General features: G+C 32.2%; 3 protein-coding genes across 9 annotated transcripts in view; 1 reads left to right on the top strand and 2 right to left on the bottom strand.

The window, feature by feature from the left end:
- Pi3K68D (phosphatidylinositol-4-phosphate 3-kinase catalytic subunit Pi3K68D) overlaps positions 1-20,583 on the top strand; it is a 91,266-nt gene that overhangs the window by 1,640 nt on the left and 69,043 nt on the right. For all 6 annotated transcript variants that reach the window (XM_080161033.1, XM_080161031.1, XM_080161034.1 and 3 more), the window contains exons 2-4: positions 5,496-5,574; positions 6,447-6,483; positions 6,816-6,856. In XM_080161033.1, coding sequence (XP_080017159.1) covers positions 5,496-5,574; positions 6,447-6,483; positions 6,816-6,856 — 157 coding nt within the window. The remainder of the gene's footprint in view (positions 1-5,495; positions 5,575-6,446; positions 6,484-6,815; positions 6,857-20,583) is intronic.
- On the bottom strand, positions 6,853-11,542 carry LOC145319162 (dehydrogenase/reductase SDR family member 11-like). Of its 2 annotated transcripts, none has more exons than XM_080161068.1 (8): positions 11,412-11,542; positions 11,203-11,297; positions 11,015-11,089; positions 9,353-9,419; positions 9,065-9,185; positions 8,793-8,896; positions 7,488-7,573; positions 6,853-7,220 (listed from the first exon to the last, which is right to left on the bottom strand). In XM_080161068.1, the coding sequence occupies exons 1-8, from the start codon at positions 11,482-11,484 to the stop codon at positions 7,122-7,124; spliced, it is 720 nt and encodes a 239-aa protein (XP_080017194.1). In that variant the 5' UTR covers positions 11,485-11,542; the 3' UTR covers positions 6,853-7,121. The 2 variants fall into 2 exon arrangements, with proteins under 2 accessions (XP_080017194.1, XP_080017193.1); XM_080161067.1 differs by having other exon boundaries at positions 9,308-9,419.
- LOC145319161 (dehydrogenase/reductase SDR family member 11-like) lies at positions 11,523-20,337 on the bottom strand. The gene is made up of 9 exons (XM_080161066.1): positions 20,238-20,337; positions 19,987-20,009; positions 19,495-19,566; positions 19,282-19,356; positions 16,869-16,980; positions 16,414-16,534; positions 15,975-16,078; positions 12,418-12,506; positions 11,523-12,274 (listed from the first exon to the last, which is right to left on the bottom strand). The coding sequence occupies exons 1-9, from the start codon at positions 20,308-20,310 to the stop codon at positions 12,164-12,166; spliced, it is 780 nt and encodes a 259-aa protein (XP_080017192.1). The 5' UTR covers positions 20,311-20,337; the 3' UTR covers positions 11,523-12,163.

Genomic DNA, 20,583 nt, shown 5'->3' on the forward strand with positions numbered 1-20,583 from the left:
ATATGATTCTTCAAGATTAAAGGACCCTGTGATAAAGAATGAATTTGTTTTAAAACTCAGAAATAGATTTCAAGTCTTAGAGGACCTAAATGACGAGACTGAGATCACATGGACTTCAATTAAAGAAAACTTTCAATCTACTGCTAAGGAAACCCTAGGACACAAGAAACCAGAGAAAAAGGACTGGATCTCTGAAGAAACATGGATCAAAATAGAAGAGAGAAAGAAGCTCAAAAACAAAATCCATAATGCTCAACACTTGGCTGACATGAGCAATTTAAAAGCTGAATATACTGCTAAAGACAAAGAAGTCAAAAAGTGCACAAGGAAAGACAAGAGAGATTTCATTGACAATCTGGCTGAAAAGGCCCAGAGAGCAGCTGACTTTGGTAACATGAAAACAGTATACAACATAACCAAGCAATTAAGTGGCAAATATAGCAAAAAGAGTGGTGAAACTATCAAGGCTAAAGATGGTAAATTACTCACTACAGAAAAAGAAATTGCTGAAAGGTGGAAATCACATTTTGAAGAAGTGTTGAACAGACCTGAACCAGAAATTACTGCTGAACCAGAACCAGGACATGAAATAGACATAGATATAAGACCACCAACTATTCAAGAAGTTAAAGCTGCTATACATTGCCTAAAGAATGACAAAGCACCAGGACCTGACTTGATAACTGCCGAAATGCTTAAGGCAGACATAGATCTTTCTGCTAGGACTCTAACTGATCTTTTTGATAAAATTTGGAGGCAAGAAAAGATACCAACGGACTGGTCTAAAGGTATAATCATAAAACTACCTAAGAAGGGAGATTTGAACAATTGTGATAATTGGAGAGGAATTATGCTGCTTTCTATCCCAAGCAAGGTCCTATGTAAAGTTATTTTAAACAGAATTGATGAGAAAATTGACAATAAACTGAGAGAAGAACAAGCTGGATTCCGTGCTGGAAGGGGCTGTGTTGACCAAATTTTCACCCTTAGGACAGTTATTGAACAATGTGTTGAATTTAACAAGCCACTTCACGTGAATTTTGTTGATTTCTCTAAGGCCTTTGACTCCATACACAGACAAACACTCTGGAAAATACTAAGAAGTTATGGTATACCAGAAAAGATGATAATTATGATAACTAAATTTTATGACAACTTCCAAGCCTGTGTTTCAGTTGGAAACAATAAGACATCTGATTTCTTTAAAATAAGCACTGGAGTTAGACAGGGATGCATTTTATCACCTATTCTATTTATATTGGTCATTGACTGGGTGATGAAGAAAACCACAGAGGACAAAAAACGTGGTCTCCAGCTGGGCATACTAGGACACCTAGAAGATCTGGACTTTGCTGATGACCTGGCACTGATTTCAGAAACAATTAAACATCTACAAGCTAAGACAGATAGACTAGTCAAATATGCAGGACAAGTCGGGCTCTTTGTTAATGTCAAGAAGACTGAAATTATGAATATACCTACAAACCCTGATCAAACTATAACAATAAATGGTGAACAATTGAAACAAAGCAACAAATTCACCTATCTGGGGAGTGTTATCAGCAGTGAAAATGGCTCAAAAGCTGATATTAAAACCAGGATTGATAAGGCTAGGGTTGCTTTCAACAGTCTACACAACGTTTGGAATTCAAAGAAACTTGCTCTGAAAACAAAAATCAGACTTTACAACAGTAATGTGAAATCAGTTCTTCTCTATGGAGCGGAATGCTGGAGAACTGTGAAAACTGAAACAAATCAACTTAATGCATTTCACAATAGCTGCCTAAGAAGAATTTGCAAAATATTCTGGCCAAACAAAATATCAAACCTTGAGCTGTATGCTAAGACCAAGTGCAATAGTATTGAAGCAGAAGTGAAATATAAAAGACTAAGGTGGCTAGGACATGTGCTCAGAATGGAACAAAATAGGTTTCCAAAAAAGTGCTTAAAATGGAACCCCACCACTGGTAAACGTAATCGGGGACAACCAAAAATGACCTGGAGGCGGAGCACTGAAAAGGACCTCTTTAATTTGGAATTAACATGGGGAGAAGCTGAGAAACTTGCCAAAGACAGCAGGAATTCATGGAGGAACAAGGTGTCCGTATTCTCTGGCCTTCACAGTCAAAAAGAGAGATGCGTCTGATGATGAACTAAAATACTCAACTAAATGAACCAACCAAACTTCAGACTGGCCAGAGTGTACGTTTTGTACGTTACGCATCGAATCTGTGTACGTTCTGGACGTTATTTTGATATGTGTACGTAACGTATTTTGAAATTTGTATTTTTGTACGTTTTACGTTTTTTTTTAAATAATAAGAATCAAATATTAGCAGAAAAGTAATTTGTATGTTTTGTACGAAAATTTTAACAAAAACCATAGGTGTATTATATTAAATAAATTCAATATTATCTTAAATTTTCATAGAACAAAAATATGTAGGTAAATTAGGTAAATTATGTTATTAGAACTTATAGTTTAAATTTATGGATTTGAAATATATGTTCTATAGATTTAGTTGAAACTATTGAACAGAAAAAGATATGCAGTTGACTAAACTCAAGTTTAAGCAACTACTTACCCCTTTAAAAGATTTACGAAATTTTTTTTCAAATTCTTTATATATATACTTAGGTAAATTTTCCAATATATCATAAGGTGATCAGTTTAGGATTAAAAAGTCTTATTTTTTTGTATTTTCATTTATTAAAGAGTAAGAATCAAATATAAGTACCTATAAAAGTATTTGTATATGTATATGTATTTGTATTTGTACAAAAAGTATTACAAAAATAGTATATTATCTATAATACAAAGTAGAATGATGTCTGTCCGTCTCCTTGTCCGTCTGTCTATCAGAAGCTTAAGATCTCAGTAACCAATGAACCTATTGGACTCTACTCTTCAGGGAATATACCTAATAGTCCTGTGATGGTTTTAAGCTATTGTCTTGAGGGGAGGGACACTTAAAGCTTTTTACTTACTACTAGGATTAGCGGCTTCGCCCCTAGCCTCTAGAGGCTTCTTCCCCTCCTTTATAGAATCGTTTGTTCGAAATTTGTCCAAAAAAACGAAAAAAAAGATTGTGATGATTTTTTTCATTTAGATTTCGCCCCAGGGTGCGGTGGGGGTTCCCCCACCCCGCTTATTTGCATTAGTTTACAAAAATAAATTGAGGGGTGGTTGATGTTTTTTTGGAGGGGTGGGTTTCCCACACTCCAAGAAAATAGCCTAAAACCACCACAGGACCAGTAGATATATTCCCTGAAGATTAGAACCCAATCTGTTTGATTTAGTTTGTATTAAAGACTAGTATTTTCTGAGATCTTTAGCATTAGACAAAATAACCCTATATCTTATTGTATGTATATCGAACCTAGTAATAGTGTCTAACTTTTTATCTTTGTGACTTTAAAAAATCGAAGGATGAGAGGGGAGGTGGGAAAGGAAACCCCTAAAAAATAGATGGATTTTTGTTACGTCACAAAGATAAAAAGTTAGACACTATTACTAGGTTCATGTATATCCTATATATCCTTTTTTTTCCTGTAGCGTAGAATCTCGCTAACTGCTGAACCGACATAATCTTTGTGAGGTTGTAGGCTATTTTCTCTGTCCTTCCATATCCCTTCGAGAACCTGTATTCAAAATGGTAGAAAAATAGCCTAAAACCATCTCGGTAACTGTGTGAAGTTTCCCTGAAATTGAGTAATTAATCGGTTCAGAAATGAAAATCTTAAGCATCAGACAAAAAAACTTACTACTTTGTATAATAGAATATACTCAGTACGTAATAACAGGATGTATGTCTGTCTGTCAGTTTATTTGTACCGAAGGTTCTCGCTAACCGCTAAACTGATATGGTTCTCCTTTACAGGGTAGCTTCTCATAGGTCCTGTGAGAGGGTACAACCACCCTCCCAAGAGAAATCACTCTTAGAAAAAAATCACCACCCTTCCCCTATTTTTTCTTTCTTTTTAAAATTGAAATAAAAAAGGGGGTGGTCTACTCCCCCCTCCCTCACTAAAAAATTTATTAGCAAAGCTACTCTATAATCACTTTGTCAGTCCGTTATGCTATCGGAGAAACGTGATTTTCTCGGCTCCTGTTTTTTTGATTAAATAAGTTCACATTCTACATATTTTCATTGAGATTTGCCTTTTGGTTGGGGTGCTAGATCTATTCCTAGATTTTCAAGTTTTCATGGTTTTCTCGACTTCTATTCAAGATAGACGGCTGAAATTTTCAGGAAATAAATAAATTCACGTTCTACATATTTTCAAAAAGTTTCTTTAAGGTTTGTCTATTTGTTGCAGTGCTAGATCGATTCCTAGATGTATAGGTTTTTGTGATTTTCTCTACTCATATTCTTGAAGGCGGTTGTAATTTTCAGGGATTGTATAAGTTTTCATTCTTAATACTTCCACTAAGTTTCATTGAGATTTGCTTATTGGTTGGGGGGCTGAATTTATTCCTAGATTTTCACGTTGTTAATATATATTTTTAAAAAGGTTTAATGATTTATTAAAATAAGTTAAATGCTTATTTTTTATGACACTACTCTATATTTTATTTATTTTCCCAGATCTCCATCCATAACTTTTTAGCTACGCTACTTAAGGATGTTGTCATCCTTGTTTTTTAGTTTTTATTTTTAAATGAAAAATAAAAAAATGGGTTTTTGGATTCAACTCCCCCCCTAATCAAGTTCCTCTAGAGACCTCCAAGGGCGTAGTCGCTGGTCCTTATAATAGGATAAACTTTGTACGTAATAACAGGATGTCTGTTTGTTTGTACCAAAGGATCTCGCTAACACTGAACCGATATGGTTCTCCTTAACAGGATAGCTTCTCATAGGTTTTTGAAAGTTTTATAACTATTTTGGGGAAGAGTATCACCATCCACCCTCCCAAGAGAAATCGACTTTAGAAAAAAATTACCTCCTCCCCCCAAAAATAAATTTTAATTGCTCACTGATTTTAAGTTAATTTTTTTTCCAGATGTCTATATATAACTTTTGACTCTTTGAGCTTCGCTACTTATTTATGTTGTCATCCATGTTTTTTTACTTTTTCTTTTTAAATCTAAAATAAAAAAATTGGGTTATTGAATTCAACTCTCCCTTCCTCAAGTGCCCCTAGAGGCCTTTAGGAGCGTAGACGTTAGTTCTTTTAAATAGAGTAATAGGATATCTTGTCAGTCCGCTATGGTTTTCCTTTACAGGTAGCCGCTAGTAGACTTAAATGTATTGATAATAGATAACTAGGAAATTATTTAATTTATTTTTATTAGGAATGTACGTTTTTGTACGTTTTTTTACTTTTTTTATGTACGTAACGTATTTTTTTTGTGTACGTTATGTACGTTTTTTATTTTCAAAATTGGCTGGCCAGTCTGAAACTTTGATAAAAGTATCCAATGTATATAAGGCAACAAATAAGTAAACATTGTAATTCCCCCTTCCTCCCTGGAAATAATGATAAATTTTAAGAATGGCGAGGCTGGTAAATCATACGAGGCAGACATGGAGAGAGCAATGGCAAACAGTATCAAAACATACAATGAAGAACAGGAATAAATTTACAACTATATCCATGTAGTTTATAGGATTGGCAATCCGGAATCCGCCCAATTTTTGGCCAATTTTGGAATCCGGGATCCGTTTTTTAATACCTAGCGGATTCGGACTCTTAATTGGTAGGCTAAAATTAGCGTCTGGAGGTTTTTCTTTCAACTCTTACTTTTTGAAGGCAAAGATTATCATCATTATATATAATATCTTTTAAAATCTGGTTCGATTATCGGAAGTGAATTATAGAGAACACCAAGAACATTAATTTTTTAGGACATATGTAGCACCTAAATTTTTAATTTTTTTTAAAGAATAACACTTCATGGATACCTAGTTTTCATTTTAACCTAACCTCACTGAAAGAAATACCCTACCCCTCCATTTTTTCTGATGTATTTCAAAACAAGGGGGCTCGACAAGGCACGTTTAAGGAAACTTCCGAAAGCTTGGATGTTTTGTTCTTGTAAAGGGATGGATGAAGACAATAATCTTCTTTGATTACTGAATAACCTTGTTATATCTTTAACCAGTGTTGCGGATCAGGATCCTCCAAATTTGGTCAGTGCGGATCCGGATCCGACCGAATCCGGATCCTTGACAAAAAAATAAAATCACCAAATTTTTCAAAAAATGTTTATTCTTTAATCTCGAAGTCAAAAATACTTTTAATTTTCAAGTCTGAACCTAAACCTTAAAGATTGGCTCTCATCACGAGAATGTCTGATTTTCAAAATTTGTAAGTGACTATTTTATATAAATTTAGGTAGATTTTTCCATAAATTTATACCCCAGGATCCGGATCCACAACACTGTCATTAACATTTCTTAATTTTTTATTCGCGAATAGTTGTAATGTTTGATTTGAAACTTAGAGTAAACGCACCAATGCAGGAAGAATGAAAATTAGGTCAGTTATTTTTATGAATAACAAGGATTTTAGCGTGCAATATTTGATGAAAAATTTTCTCTGAAAAAATATGGTACAACATAATATAATGGTTATAAAGAAAGCATTTTTTGAGTTTTCCTCTTAATTTGTTGAAGATACCTTTTCTTAATTATAGATCGATAATGAAAAAATTTAGTGTATAGTTATTTGAAGAAAGTCACTGCTAAGATTTAACCAAATTTATTTACGGATTTTAAATCTCTAATGTTTTTTTTCTAGTACTTTTTCATAAACTTTATACTTCTGTGCATATACTTTCTATCATTCTTCAGTAACTCTTTATATTTCAGATATGATGCAAGGAGAAAGACTGACGGAGATTACCGGAAAGGTAAGAAATATTTTTTTATTTTAATGTTATTTTTTTTTCAAACATTAGAAAATGTGTAATGCTTTATATTAAACACAGCATCGATTTATTATAATTTGGCGTGTGGATTGATTACATTAGATATCTCTTACTGATAAGAACAATAAAATAAACATTTTTTAGCTTTCTCCATGTTTGTATGTTGATAAGGAGTTATACACGATAATTATAAGGAGATATACAGTATAATCAACCCTCACTGATTATTATTTATGGTAAAAATATATTATGAAACTTGTTCGGTTGGTCTAACTAAAATATCATGAATTTGAACATGGGGTGGGGCTGACAAGATAAATTTGACTGATTCGGCCATGTCTACTGCCTGAAACAAAATATTTTACTGAAAACAAATGTCATTATTAGAGATCAATTTTGAAGGCTTAGATTGCAAAAATTGTCTCTTCACAAACATAAATTGTTATTGATAATTTCAGATTGGAAGTAACAAAAATTTCCATGATAAGACATGCCTATTAAATTTACTTTTTGCTCGCATGTTAAGCTTATTATTGCAAACAGCTTCGATAATTATTGATGTAATCTATCGAATTAAATTCTAAATTGTTAAATTTAAATAATATTTGTATACCTGGAGACAGGAGATACTGTCATATAATTTCCTTGCCTTATCCTTATCCTTGGTCATTGCTTCGGCAAACTCTGTCTCAACTAGACCTAAACCAAAATTATTATTTCAACTTTCAAAAAGCAAGCTGATAATTTAGCTTTTGTAATTTTGTTAATTTCTTATCCTTGGTCATTGCTTCGGCAAACTCTGTCTTAACTTGACCTAAACCAAAATTATTATTTCAACTTTCAAAAAGCAAGCTGATAATTTAGCTTTTGTAATTTTGTTAATTTCTTATCCTTGGTCATTGCTTCGGCAAACTCTGTCTTAACTTGACCTAAACCAAAATTATTATTTCAACTTTCAAAAAGCAAACTGATAATTTAGCTTTTGTAATTTTGTTAATTTCTTATCCTTGGTCATTGCTTCGGCAAACTCTGTCTCAACTTGACCTAAACCAAAATTATTATTTCAACTTTCAAAAAGCAAACTGATAATTTAGCTTTTGTAATTTTGTTAATTTGCCAAGATTATGAAAAAAAATTTACTGCTATTTACCCATAATCTCCGCAAATTGCAAAACTTAATCCAATAAGGGGGGGGGGGGGTAATGCAGCCATCTCGTAATCATTGATTAAATGGCACTTAGAATTCGATTTCGATCTAAAATTTTGCATGAATAATGCTTGGTAGGTCTATTTTCCCTAAATCGAACAAAAAGTTGGAAAAGTAACGGCTGGCGGCTCAGCCGTTTTGCCAATTTTTGCCTATCTTAAGAGCATATTAGTCACGAAACCTATCTCCACATAATACTTTTTGTAACTCAAAAACCCTATCAAACGGTTCTAGCCGGTAGCTGTTGGTACTAGAAATTCATAAATGGTTATTGCTATCATTTAACATGAACTAAACCAAAAATATGTTTTATAAAGTTGATTCCTACGTAACTAATGATGAATTTGCCCTGAAAATAGGCAAAAAACGACTAAACGGCTGAGCCGCCAGCCGTTACTTTTCCAACTTTTTGTTTGATTTAGGGAAAATAGACCTACCAAGTATTACTCATGAAAAAATTCAGATCGAAATTCGAATTCTAAGTGCCATTTAATCATTGATTACGAGATGGTTGCATTACCCCCCCCCCCCTCTTTAAAAAATACCATTAAATAAAAAAAAAGACAGGTATAAGTTTTAATTCTGATCAAAAGGTGTTTTCTATTACAACATTTGTAGTGGAGTACGTTTATTGGTGTTACAAGTTAGTTTGATGGAAAGGTGCAGGGTCTGACATTCATTCCAGCATGGATTTAAATTATTTTTCCTTACCTGGGCTTAAACCAGAAATTCTGATTTGAGATTTAATTTCTCTAACAGATTGTCTCCAGCCTTCAATTAAACCATTTACTGCAAACTTTGTTGCAGAATAAAATCTAAAATACGAGATCTCTAGAGAGCCCATGTCGTGTCCCACAATTAGATTCCTTAGTTTTATTTAATTTAAAAAAAACCAAAAGCTTTTTATTGTTCAAAAGAAATCTGAATAATTTTGTAAAAAAACATTGCACAACTAAAATTGTCGACCTTTTCTCTTTTTATACCTGGTAGCAGGACTTGGAGGCACTCGGTGTCCAGACATAGAGCTGATCATAACAATGTGCCCATCATTGATGTTGTTGGCTTGCATGGACTCAATGCTCAGCTTAGTACACAAACATAGAGCTTAATGAAATAGTTGATTATTTTAAACTGTCTTGATGTATTTTTTCACTTTATAGGCAAAGAAATAGGAACAAAGTGTTCATGGTAGGTAATCAATATAATTCTAAGAAATTAATTAGTACCTATTACATTTATATTCATCATTTTCTTCCAGTTTTCATATTTACCATCGAGTAAAGTTTCGGATGTAGACATACCAGCATTGTTTATACAAACATCTACTTTTCCTAATTCCTAGAGTATATATTTTTGAATTACATCATGGCGAAGTTGAGTTTTTAACTACTAAACTGTAAAGTTAACATTGGGCTTAATAATTATCATAATTAAATATTTTTGTGGGTGATTTTGTTTTACGTGAACTTTGCCTTGAATAAAGGGAGGGGGCGGATGTGCCATTTTTTAAAACCAAAAGTACAACGCGAATAATCTCCGTCCATAAAAGAGTTACAGCTCTAAAATTTGGCACAGAAGTTGTTTTTGTGGAGAACAATAAGGAACTGTGAAGAAACGGTGGCGAAAACCGCCGTTTCCCGCCGAAACCCACCATTTCCCGCCGCTTTTTTTTTTCAGCCAAGTTAGACAGTTCTCATCATTGGAAATAAACTATTTTTTCTCATAAAAATTTCCCTTATATTTGCTCGTGATTCTTGTAATATTTCAAACATGTCAATATTAAATAAGGATGACAACATCCATAAGTAGCGAAGCACAAAAACGTTGATGGAATTGTGTACAAGTAGATTTAAAGTGTATTTTTTAAAATCAAGAATAGATTTTTTGGAGAAAATAAACCTTGTTTTATTTTGTATGATGACGACATATAAGATGCTCATAACAATTGGAAAAATTATTTTGAAACTGATATCCCAAAAAAGTTTGTAAATTGAACCTAAAACACCAAAGATGCGGGAAAATTTATAAACATATAAATTTGTTAAAGAATAAAAACATTTGTTTTCTTAAAACGACAAGAAATTTAATTTTGATATATATAACTGAAAAAATTTGGAAAATCGGACCATAATCACCAAAGATATGGAGAAAAATGTGAAAAATATAAAAAATAGTCTAAAACCTGCAAAAAGGCAGTCGAACCGTCATGCTTGTGTTTTTTTTTAATCGACAGGAAATTTAATTTTGATATCTATAACTGAAAAAAAATTGAAAATTGGACCCTAAAGAAAAGTTAGAAAAATTATAAAATAGCATAAAACCTGCTAAAAAGAGGTCCGACTGGCATCCATGTTTTATACTTAATTATGCTCAATATTATTGGGAACGTTGACAAGAAATTTCAGCCTTCTATCTTAAACAGGAGCCGAGAAAATCACGTTTCCCCTATTCTGTCTCAGACGGATGGACATTTCGAATTATAGAGTAGCTTCGCAACTAAAAAATTGCACGTGTAAAATATTACAAGTGTGAAGTGAAAATATACGGGAAATTTTTATGAAAAAAAAAAATTTATCTCAGATTATTGAAAATTGTCTATTATGGCGAGAAAAGGCAAAAACAATCTCGGCGGTATTCAGCAGGAGCGGCGGTTACACCGCCGTTTCTTCAGTTCCATATTGTTCTCCACAAAAAGAACTGCTGTGCCGAATTTTAGAGCTGTCTCTCTTTTATGGGCTGAGATCATGCACGTTTTACTTCTAGTTTCAAAAAGTGGCACATCCGCCTCCCCCCTTTAAGATATACAGTGAAATTGATATACAGTTCATAGTAAACATGAATTTGACAATTTCAAGTGATAAATTATGACATACATAATACTTTAAATGTTTCGATGATGGAATTTTAATAGTATTTTGTACTTAAAATGTTACCTTATTGTCAGCTATCCATTTAAACATATCAATAATGTCTTGCTCACTCTCCAAATCACATTTGTATGGGATTAGCTAAATAAAGTGATAGCTCTTTAATTGGAAAATCTTAATATCTTAATATTTTCAATTAACTTTACCAAATATTTCTTCAATTTATTTTGGATTAGATTTCTTTTTTAAATTACCTTTCCTGGAAGGCTATCCCATTCTGAAGCAAACTCCTCTATTTTGTCTATCCTTCTGGCACACCCAACAACTTTCATTCCAGCTTCCATTAACACTGAGATTTTATAATTTTGATAAAATAATTTTTCAGAAATCTAAATTATGCATTTTTTTTATTTAATCAAGAAAAAAATAGTGTATAACTATACAAGAATTATTATTATATTACCTTTAGCTATGGCAGCACCAATGCCAGCACTAGCTCCTGTTACAAGAGCAACTCTTCCTGACCATCTTTCCATTTTAAAGATTCTTTATAATGATAGTTATTAATATTAAACTAGTTTAGATGTTTATTGAATTGATTACAAAGCATATCATATAAAGTGTTACAAAATTAAAACAAGAATAGTTTGCAAGAGGAATAGAATATATACCTTTTAAATGTAATAAGCTACTTGTATTGTATATTTAAATTTTTAAAATCTATCCACCCCTCCCTCCCTCAAACATAATTCTATCAATAGTACTCCCTTGCATACAACGATTGTTGATAAATTGTCAACTTAAAAAAGACGTAATAAATATATAATAGAATTTTATGATAGCAAATACATGTATTTTTTACTCATGAAAAATTTGAACTTTTTGTTTTTACAATAATTTTTTTTTATAGAAATGCATTAGATAAGGGTAAGTTGCCAACTAAAATATTATTAAGACGTATGTGGTAAAAAGATAACATTTTTAGCTCATATGATATTTAAAACACATTGCTGCTAAATGAATTTGAAGTTTTAAATTGCCTCATAGATATTAAAACTACTTTGTGCTCAAATTATTTGAAAAGGAATTTCTATGGTTAATATAGAAGGGGTTTTAATGTAATTTAAGTATATAGTGCATAATAGGGGTTTTATTTTAATATTATACAGTGCATAAAAAAAAACACTTTCACTGGTAGACAAAACAATATTTTTTTTATATCCCACTCTCCACTCCAGCTTCTGTTTCTCTCATGATAATATCATTGACCTCCATATGTGCAGGACAGCTTAAAACGTATAAACAAGTATTCACAACATCCATTCCCTAAAATATTTTCAAATATTGCTCTCAAGCTTTTATTGGAGTTTGTTGTAATTATAACTTATTTACCTATACTTTTAGCTGTTATGTAATTATTTTTGCCAACCTGTATTTAAAATAAGCCAAAATTTCTCAAAATTAAGTACCTTTATACCAAGTGGGAGTTCTGCTATAAGAGCACTTAAATTCATACCATCCATCATTGATTTGAAGAAATCTGTGTCATTTACATATCCTAAAATCCATGGAAAAAATATAATTTATTTCTCATCAAAATAGAACTAATGAAATATAAGAAGGGGGGGGGGGGCATTGCCATAAAAAGGTACATAGTGAAACTGTAAAGAAAAGGCGGCAAAACTGCCACTCTTGTCGAAAACTGCTGTCCCCTTTGAATTTTTTTTATTGCCTTTTCTACTTAAATTAGACAATTTTGAATCATCTGATAGTGACTTGTTGACTTATGTGTGCAACTGTGAAGAAACGACAGTGGAACCGCCACTCTCGCCAAAGACTAACGTTTCCTATCGTATTTTTTTCCATTTCTTGCCAAATTAAACAAATTTAAATAATCTGAGACAATCATAGTTTTTTAACAAAAATTTCTGTTATATTTTAACTTACCTAACACTTGAATTATTTCAAACATGTCACTATATATAATACTAGTGGCTTCGCCCCTAGCCTAACAGCTGAGCCGCCAGCCGCTACTTTTCCAACTTTTTGTTCGATTTAGGGAAAATAGACCTACCAAGGATTACTCATGCAAAAGTTCAGATCAAAATTCGAATTCTAAGTGCCATTTGCTCACTGATTATGAGATGGTTGCATTAAACCCCCCCCCCCTTTTAAATTTTTAAAAAATTTGGGGGGGGGATTTTTTTATTTTTTGGGGGGGTTGGGAGTGTCCCACCCCCAAAGTATATAGCCTAAAACCGCCACAGAACCAGTAGGTATATTCCCTGAAGAGTAGAATCCGATTGGTTCAGTGGTTACTGAGATCTTAAGGGACAGACATCATTCTACTTTGTATTATAGAAGTGTCAAATGAAAATAAAGGGAAATTCTTTTGAAAAAAAAAGTTGGTTGCAGCATTTCTTCAAAGTTCCAAATTGTAACCCTTTAAAGCAACTGCCATGCCAAAGAGGACTATCCACGAATCAGAGCAAGTGATTCTAAGCATCTTCAGCATTGACCCATAGTATTTTTTTAGTGTATATATTAGGTTTATGTTTAAAAGTTGCTTTATAGACTAAAAAGTTAGGTTTCACCATGGTTTTATATAAAAAAAACTTTAAAATGTAAATCAATTTTTAAAGCAATATCATCAAATGCTTTGTTGAGTTCAAAAGACAAAATAAAACAACCCTGCAGAAAAGCATCAAATGTTGTAAATTGCAAAAGTTCATTAATTAAACTGTTTACAAAGGGGGGGGGGGGGGTTAATACAACCATCTCGTAATCAGTGAGCAAATGGCACTTAGAATTCGAATTTCGATCTAAACTTTTGCATGAGTAATCCTTGGTAGATCTATTTTCCCTAAATGTAACAAAAAGTTGGAAAAGTAACGGCTGGCGGCTCAGCCGTTTTTAGTCTATTTTCAGGGTAAATTTATCATCATTTACGTAGGAATCAACTATTTAAAACATATTTTTGGTTATATTCATGTTAAATAATAGCAATAACCATTTTTGAAACTTCTAGTACCAACAACTACCATCTAGAACCGTTTGATAATGTTTTGGAGTGGCAACGAAAATAAGGTGGAGATAGGTTTTGTGAATAATTTGTACTATATATATCCAAAAAATGGCAAAACTGCTGAGCCGCCAGCTGTTAGCCGTTACTTTTTCAAATTTTGTTCGATTTAGGGAAAATAGACCTACCAAGGATTACTCTTGCACAATTTCAGATGGAAATTCCAATTCTAAGTGCCATTTGCTCACTGATTACGAGATGGTTGCATTAAAACAACATTAAGCTTTTAAACAACATTTTGAACTCATCAAAACATTCGATGATATTGCACCAAACAATGCTTAACATTTCAAAGTTTTTTTCATATAAAACCATGGTGAAACCTAACTTTTTAGTCGATAAAGCAAATATTAAACATAAACCTAGTATATTTACTAAAAAAGTACTATGGGTCAATGCTGGAAGATGCTTATAATCACTTGCTCTTGTTCGTGGATAGTCCTCTTTCAGTGCTCTTTTTTTAGTGGAGTTTGACTCTTAGATTTGGTTTCAAAAAGTCATTTAAATTCCTTCAAACACAAGCAGGTTGCACATCAAAACAACCGCATTTATATGCTGATTACGAATCTGAAAACCGTTTTGAAATATATTGATTCAGTATGGTCTGATCTTCAAATAACCTACCAAAATAAACAGTTTTGACTAAATTAGCTGTTTTAGGTACCTTATTCGATCTTATTCAAACTAGGATCAATATTTTTCAAAATAGTTTTTAGATTCGTAATCAGCATTTCAATGCGGTCATTTTGATATGTAACATGCCTGTGTTTGAAGCAGTGTTGTGGATCCGTATCCACAAGGATCCGCATTTTTTTGAGTCCAAGGATCCGGATCCGCAAAAAAATGCGGATCTGGATCCGGATCCTGGGGTATAAATTTATGGAAAAATCTACCTAAATTTATATAAAATAGTCACTTACAAATTTTGAAATATCTTTTAACTTTGTTAAGATAAGCTGATTCACTCACACACTTCAGGTTCAGACTTGAAAATCAAAAGTATTTTTGACTTCGAGATTGAAGAATAAATAATTTTTGAAAAATTTGGTGATTTTATTTTTATTGTCCGGACCCGCACTGACCAAATTTGGAGGATCCGGATCTGGATCCGCATACAATCAATGCGGATCCGCAACACTGGTTTGAAGGAATTACAATTTTTGATTTTACAAGTGGGTGGGCAAATTTTATACCCCCCGCGCGCCCGTTGTTATTAGATTACAAAACCCCTTTCAAGTTTCACAGGGCTTTATATTGGCCCAGTAACCCTTGCCAATGTGTAGTAATATAAAATTCCTAAATCGACCCATCCTACTATAAAACAGAGTTGAACAATGTCTGTCTGTCTGTTTGTCTGAAGCTTAAGATATCAGTAACCACTGCACCGATTGGGCTCTACTCTTCAAAGAATATACCTACTGGTCCTGTTATGGTTTTAATTTTAGTTTAAAAAAGAATTTTTTTTTGGGGGGGGGGGGCGAGGGGGGGGATCTCCATAATTAAATTTAAAAGGGGGGGGGGAGTCAACTAACCCTCCCTCAAAAATAAAATTTCTCTTTTTCTTTTTAAATCTAAAATACAAAAAATTTGTTGGATCAAACCTCTTGGGGCAAAGCCCTTACAGGCTAGGAAAGAATCCGCTAGTTTTCTATTCTTATTTAACTATTCTTCATCGGTATAGACAATCTTGACAAAATCTTTCAAACGTCTAATCTGAGAAAGGAGGAATGTGCAGGAATGGGACAATATTTTCCCATAAATCGAAAGCTAGCTTATTCTAGTTCTAAGGGTTATCGAGTAACCCCACTCCACCTGCCCAAACTATTCAACTCTACCTCCTTCTTTCAATTCTCCTATTCTGTTTCTAACAAACAGACGGAAAGATTTGTTGTATCAGACTAGCTTTGCTACTTGCAAAAACAATAATTCCTGATAAAATTTTACCTGGACTTATTTGACAAACTCTAATGCCAGAGTTAAGGCCTCTGAGCTCCTGTCTCCAACCCTCTGTCAAAGCAGTCAGTGCAAATTTTGTTGCACTGTAAAACCTTAAAGAAGAATTATTTTTATTGTAGATTCTAGAACTACAACAACAGATATATTTTTGATTTATCTAGGTAATTCCAAAAGTTGTATTATACATTATACAAGGATGATAACATCCATAAAAGCAAAGCAATTCAAATATTAAAGTAGGATAAGTATATCAATTGTAATATTGTATTTTAAAAAATATTAGAATGCATATGCTCTGTTTTGAACTACCCCTTAAGTTTACTATTATATAAAATAGATTGCATGCACATTATAAAAACCTAAGAAACAATGCAAAAATAATGTAGGAAAGAAAAATTTGTTTAATATAATGTATTCAGTGTAATACCTGAGACCAGCAGCTGGAAATACCTTGTGACCACAATTTGAGTTAATGTTGATAATTTGTCCATCATTGATATTTAATTTTCTCATAAGCAGCACACTGCGCTGAATACAGAGATTTGCACCTTAAAAGGAAAATATGCAATTATAACACCATTAAGACTATATGAATAAAGTTTATGGAGGTTTCTACTTCGTGTTTGGCTCATTTGGAAAGTTAACAATTCACATAAAGCTTATTATAATCAGTTAATGTGATTCTAAATTATCAAATTTCATATGAAATGAAATATAAAACTCTGAATGCTTGCTGTTTAAATTTCAGAATATATTGCTCATTGTTTTTATTTTCCTCCAGTTTTTAATACTAAATGCTTTGGTGGGAATATTATACCTTTAAAAATGGAATATTTTGCAGCATTATATATTACACTATAATTCTAAATTAAGTAATCAAACCTAAAACATTGATGTCAATCATTTGCCTCAAATGTTGCAAGTCAAACTGCAGCAGCTGTTCTTTAAAGTTGAGACCAGCATTGTTAATACAAACATCAATTCTTCCAAGTTCCTGAATTATTATTGATAACAAAGACATAATATTTAAAGGGACTGTGAACGATAAAATTTCTCATCAGATTATCAAACCTTAACATCATCTCATTCATATAATCTCAAAGATTGGGTAAAACTGTATCTTGTTTCCTCAAAAAACGGCTTTTTCCGCAGATTTTTACTATATCCAAGATTAGGGAATAAATTTCCGGAGTATATAAATGTGCACTTAATTGTCTTTTTTTTCCTTCTATAGCTAAAACTAAACTTTTTGACATAGTTCTCTATTTTTCCTGACGGTTAAGCTGACTTTTAACATAATCCTTGCTTTAAACCAATGCATCGTTACTTAAAATTGATAAAATAAGCAATATTTTCATCAAATACAATAACAAAGCCAGAAACAGGTTTTTTTATTAGTATCCAAGTAACTTCAGTTGGCCCATCTCTCGCCCAACTGTAATTACTTGTAAATAATAAAGGTGCAATATTTCTAAATAAACAGGCTGAAACAAGGATGACAACATCCATAAGTAGCGAAGCACAAAAAATTGTGGATGGGAATACATAGAACTAGAAGTAGATTTAAAGTGTATTTATTAAAATCCTAAATAGATTTATTAGAGAAAATAAACACGAAACCTTGTTTTATTTTGTATGATGAAGACGGTTAAAGTAAATTACATACTAGATGCACATAACAATGGGAAAAAATATTTTGAAACTGTTGAATGCAAAAAAGTTTTAAAATTGGACCAAAAATACCAAAGATATAGGCAAATATGTCAAACATATAAAAATAGCCAAAAACCTGCTAAAAGGCAGTTTGGCCGCCATTGTTTCTTTTCTTAAAACGCCAGAAATTTAATTTAATATCTTTAATTGACAAATTTTTGAAAATTGAACCATAAACACCAAAGATATGGGTAAAATTGTGAAAAATATGAAAATAGCCAAAAACCTGCAAAAAGGCAGTCTGACTGTCATTGTTGTTTTCTTCAAACGACAGGAAATTTAATTTTGATATCTTTAACTGAAAAAATTTCGAAAATCAGACTATAAACACTAAAGATATGGGGAAAAATGTGAAAAATATAAAAATAGCCAAAAACCTGAAAAAAGGCAGTCTGACCGTCATTGTTGTTTTCTTCAAATGACGGGAAATTTAATTTTGATATCTTTAACTGAAAAAATTTTGACAATCGGACCATAAATACCAAAGATATGGGGAAAATTTGGAAAATATAAAAAATAGCCTAAAACCTGCTAAAAAGCAGTCCGACCGCCATTGATGTTTTATAGTTAATTGAGCTCCTTATTGATGGGAATGTTGTCAAAAAAATTCAGCTCTCTATCTTTTATAGGAGCCGAGAAAATCACGTTTCCCCCAATACATTATTTACGGACGGACAGACGGACGGACATTGTGAATTATAGAGTAGCTTCGCTACTAAAAAGTGTAAACTAAATCTCTCAAGTGGGATGTTTATTGTTCAACACAATAAAAAAGGATATTATTATTTGAAATAACCTCTTAGATTCAACCCTTTGTAGACAGTGAGGTATTTTTTGTCAATAATACGAATTTAAAATATATCTTTGTTACCTAGGGGGGGGGGGGGGGTTAATGCAACCATTTCGTAATCAATGCTTAAATGGCACTTAGAATTCGAATTTCCATCTGAAATTTTTTTATGAGTTTGAGTAAAATGATTTTCAAATAACCTACCAAAATGAACAATTTTGACTAAATCAGCCTTTTTAGGTACTTAATGAGCTCTTATTCGAACTAGGAGCAATATTTTTCAAATTACCAAGGATTATTCATGCAAAATTTCAGATGGAAATTCGAATTCTAAGTGCCATTTAATCGCTTATTACGAGATGGTTGCATTAAAAAATAAACCTTACTACGTTATTAAAAGACTAATTGGCAATTATCAAAAAATAAATCCTTAACAGTAAGTAAATTGTTTCAACTATATTTGTCAAGTTAAATATCCCCACAAACATTTAAGAAACAAAAATGTTTAGATTTTCCCTGTTTTTTCCTTTTTCCCTCCCTAAATAGTTAAATATCCCTACCAACATTATAAGATTTTCCCTGTTTTTTCCTTTTCCCTCCCAAAATACCATATTTTTGTTAATAGGGCATTTTTGGTTGAACAGTGTGGTGAAAGGTGCTTAGAAAATGTTAAGATTTGATAATCAGATGAGATATTTTTACCTTCACACCTTCTTTAATTTAACAAGCAAGGAGTGGAGGGAACTATAAGTCAATTGAGACTGATCCAAGAATTCTTGAGCTATAGAATACCTGATTTGTTTCTATTTCTTTGAACATGGCCATAATGTCGTCCTTACTTGCCAAATCACATTTTATTGGAAATACCTGAATTAAAGATTAGAAAACTTAACTTTTTTATATGTAGATAGTTGAAGTTTATGTACAAACATTTATATTTGTAAGGTCGTTTTTTTTTAATATGAAATGTTTTTTATCTTTATATTATCTTAATTTTTTATGTACCTTTCCTTTCTCATTTGTAAGTTCATTTCTTAGATCTTCCATTGGTTTTAACCTTCTTGCACATCCCACAACCTTTTAAGTACGTGTTGTTTCATTAAATTAAAATAGAAATACAAATATCTTAGTATTAGTACATAAAAAAATTATTTTTAATTTTCCACTTCATTATGAATCTCAACCTAAAACATGATAAAAATTAAAACAACAAGGGCGGATGTGCCACTTTTTGAAATTAAAAGTATAACGCTTATGATCTCAGCCCATAAAAGAGTTACAGCTCTAAAATTCGGCACAGCAGTTGCTTTTGTGGAGAACAATATGGAACCGCTGCTACAGCCGTAAACCGCCGTTTCCCGTCGATTTTTTTCCTTTTCTTGCCATATTAGACAATTTTCAATCATCTGATATAAACTTTTTTTTCATAAAAATAGTTAATTTCCAATGATTGAGAACTGTCTAACTTGGCGGAAAAAAAACAAAAAAAAATCTTACCCTGAGTCCTGCCTTAGCGAGTTCTGAAATTATAGAGGTATTTTAGTAAAAATTATTAAGAATATTTTTGTTAATTAAATATTACTTTATATTTCTTATTAACTATGCAAGAAAGATAATCCTTTAGATTAATACAACAAATTGCCCAAATTTGTTTGATAACATTTCTATGTTTATAAGATTTCTTATGTATATTTTATTGTCATATTCCTGAAATTTTGACATTAATTATTTTATTATTAAGCTGTTACCTTTTACCAATAACGCCCCAATGCCAGCACTTGCTCCTGTTACCAAAGCTACTCTTCCTTCCCATCTTTCCATATTCTGAAAAAAAGTTATCTATAATCCTTATTTTCTTAAATCAGAATGTCTTTGTGTGTGTGTGTGTGCATGTGTGTGTAGCGAAGGATATCGCAAACCGTTGAATCGGAATAGTTCTCCTTTACAGTAGGGATTCTCGTAGTGGTGTGTTGAATATACACCTCTTTCACTCAAGTGCCACTATGAGCCTCTAGGGGCGTAGCCGCTAGTATATAAATAAGGGGACAAATATGAGATGCAGTTATTTATTAAACTATTCATACAGTCAGTTTA

This window comes from Acartia tonsa, chromosome 5 (assembly GCF_053477335.1).
Source record: "Acartia tonsa isolate MP-2025a chromosome 5, ASM5347733v1, whole genome shotgun sequence".
Lineage (NCBI taxonomy): Eukaryota > Metazoa > Arthropoda > Copepoda > Calanoida > Acartiidae > Acartia > Acartia tonsa.

Excerpts from the sequence above, each read along its gene's own strand:
- LOC145319162 (XM_080161067.1), bottom strand. The coding sequence starts at position 11,484 with ATGGAAAGATGGTCAGGAAGAGTTGCTCTTGTAACAGGAGCTAGTGCT. Across the intron at positions 9,186-9,307 it reads GATGAATATAAATGTAATAG|CTCTATGTTTGTGTACTAAG; the intron begins GTACTAATTAAT and ends TATTTCATTAAG. Across the intron at positions 7,221-7,487 it reads ACAGTATCTCCTGTCTCCAG|GCAGTAGACATGGCCGAATC; the intron begins GTATACAAATAT and ends ATTTTGTTTCAG.
- LOC145319161 (XM_080161066.1), bottom strand. The coding sequence starts at position 20,310 with ATGGAAAGATGGGAAGGAAGAGTAGCTTTGGTAACAGGAGCAAGTGCT. Across the intron at positions 20,010-20,237 it reads TGGGGCGTTATTGGTAAAAG|AACTCGCTAAGGCAGGACTC; the intron begins GTAACAGCTTAA and ends CTATAATTTCAG. Across the intron at positions 16,079-16,413 it reads TTTCCAGCTGCTGGTCTCAG|GTTTTACAGTGCAACAAAAT; the intron begins GTATTACACTGA and ends TTCTTCTTTAAG.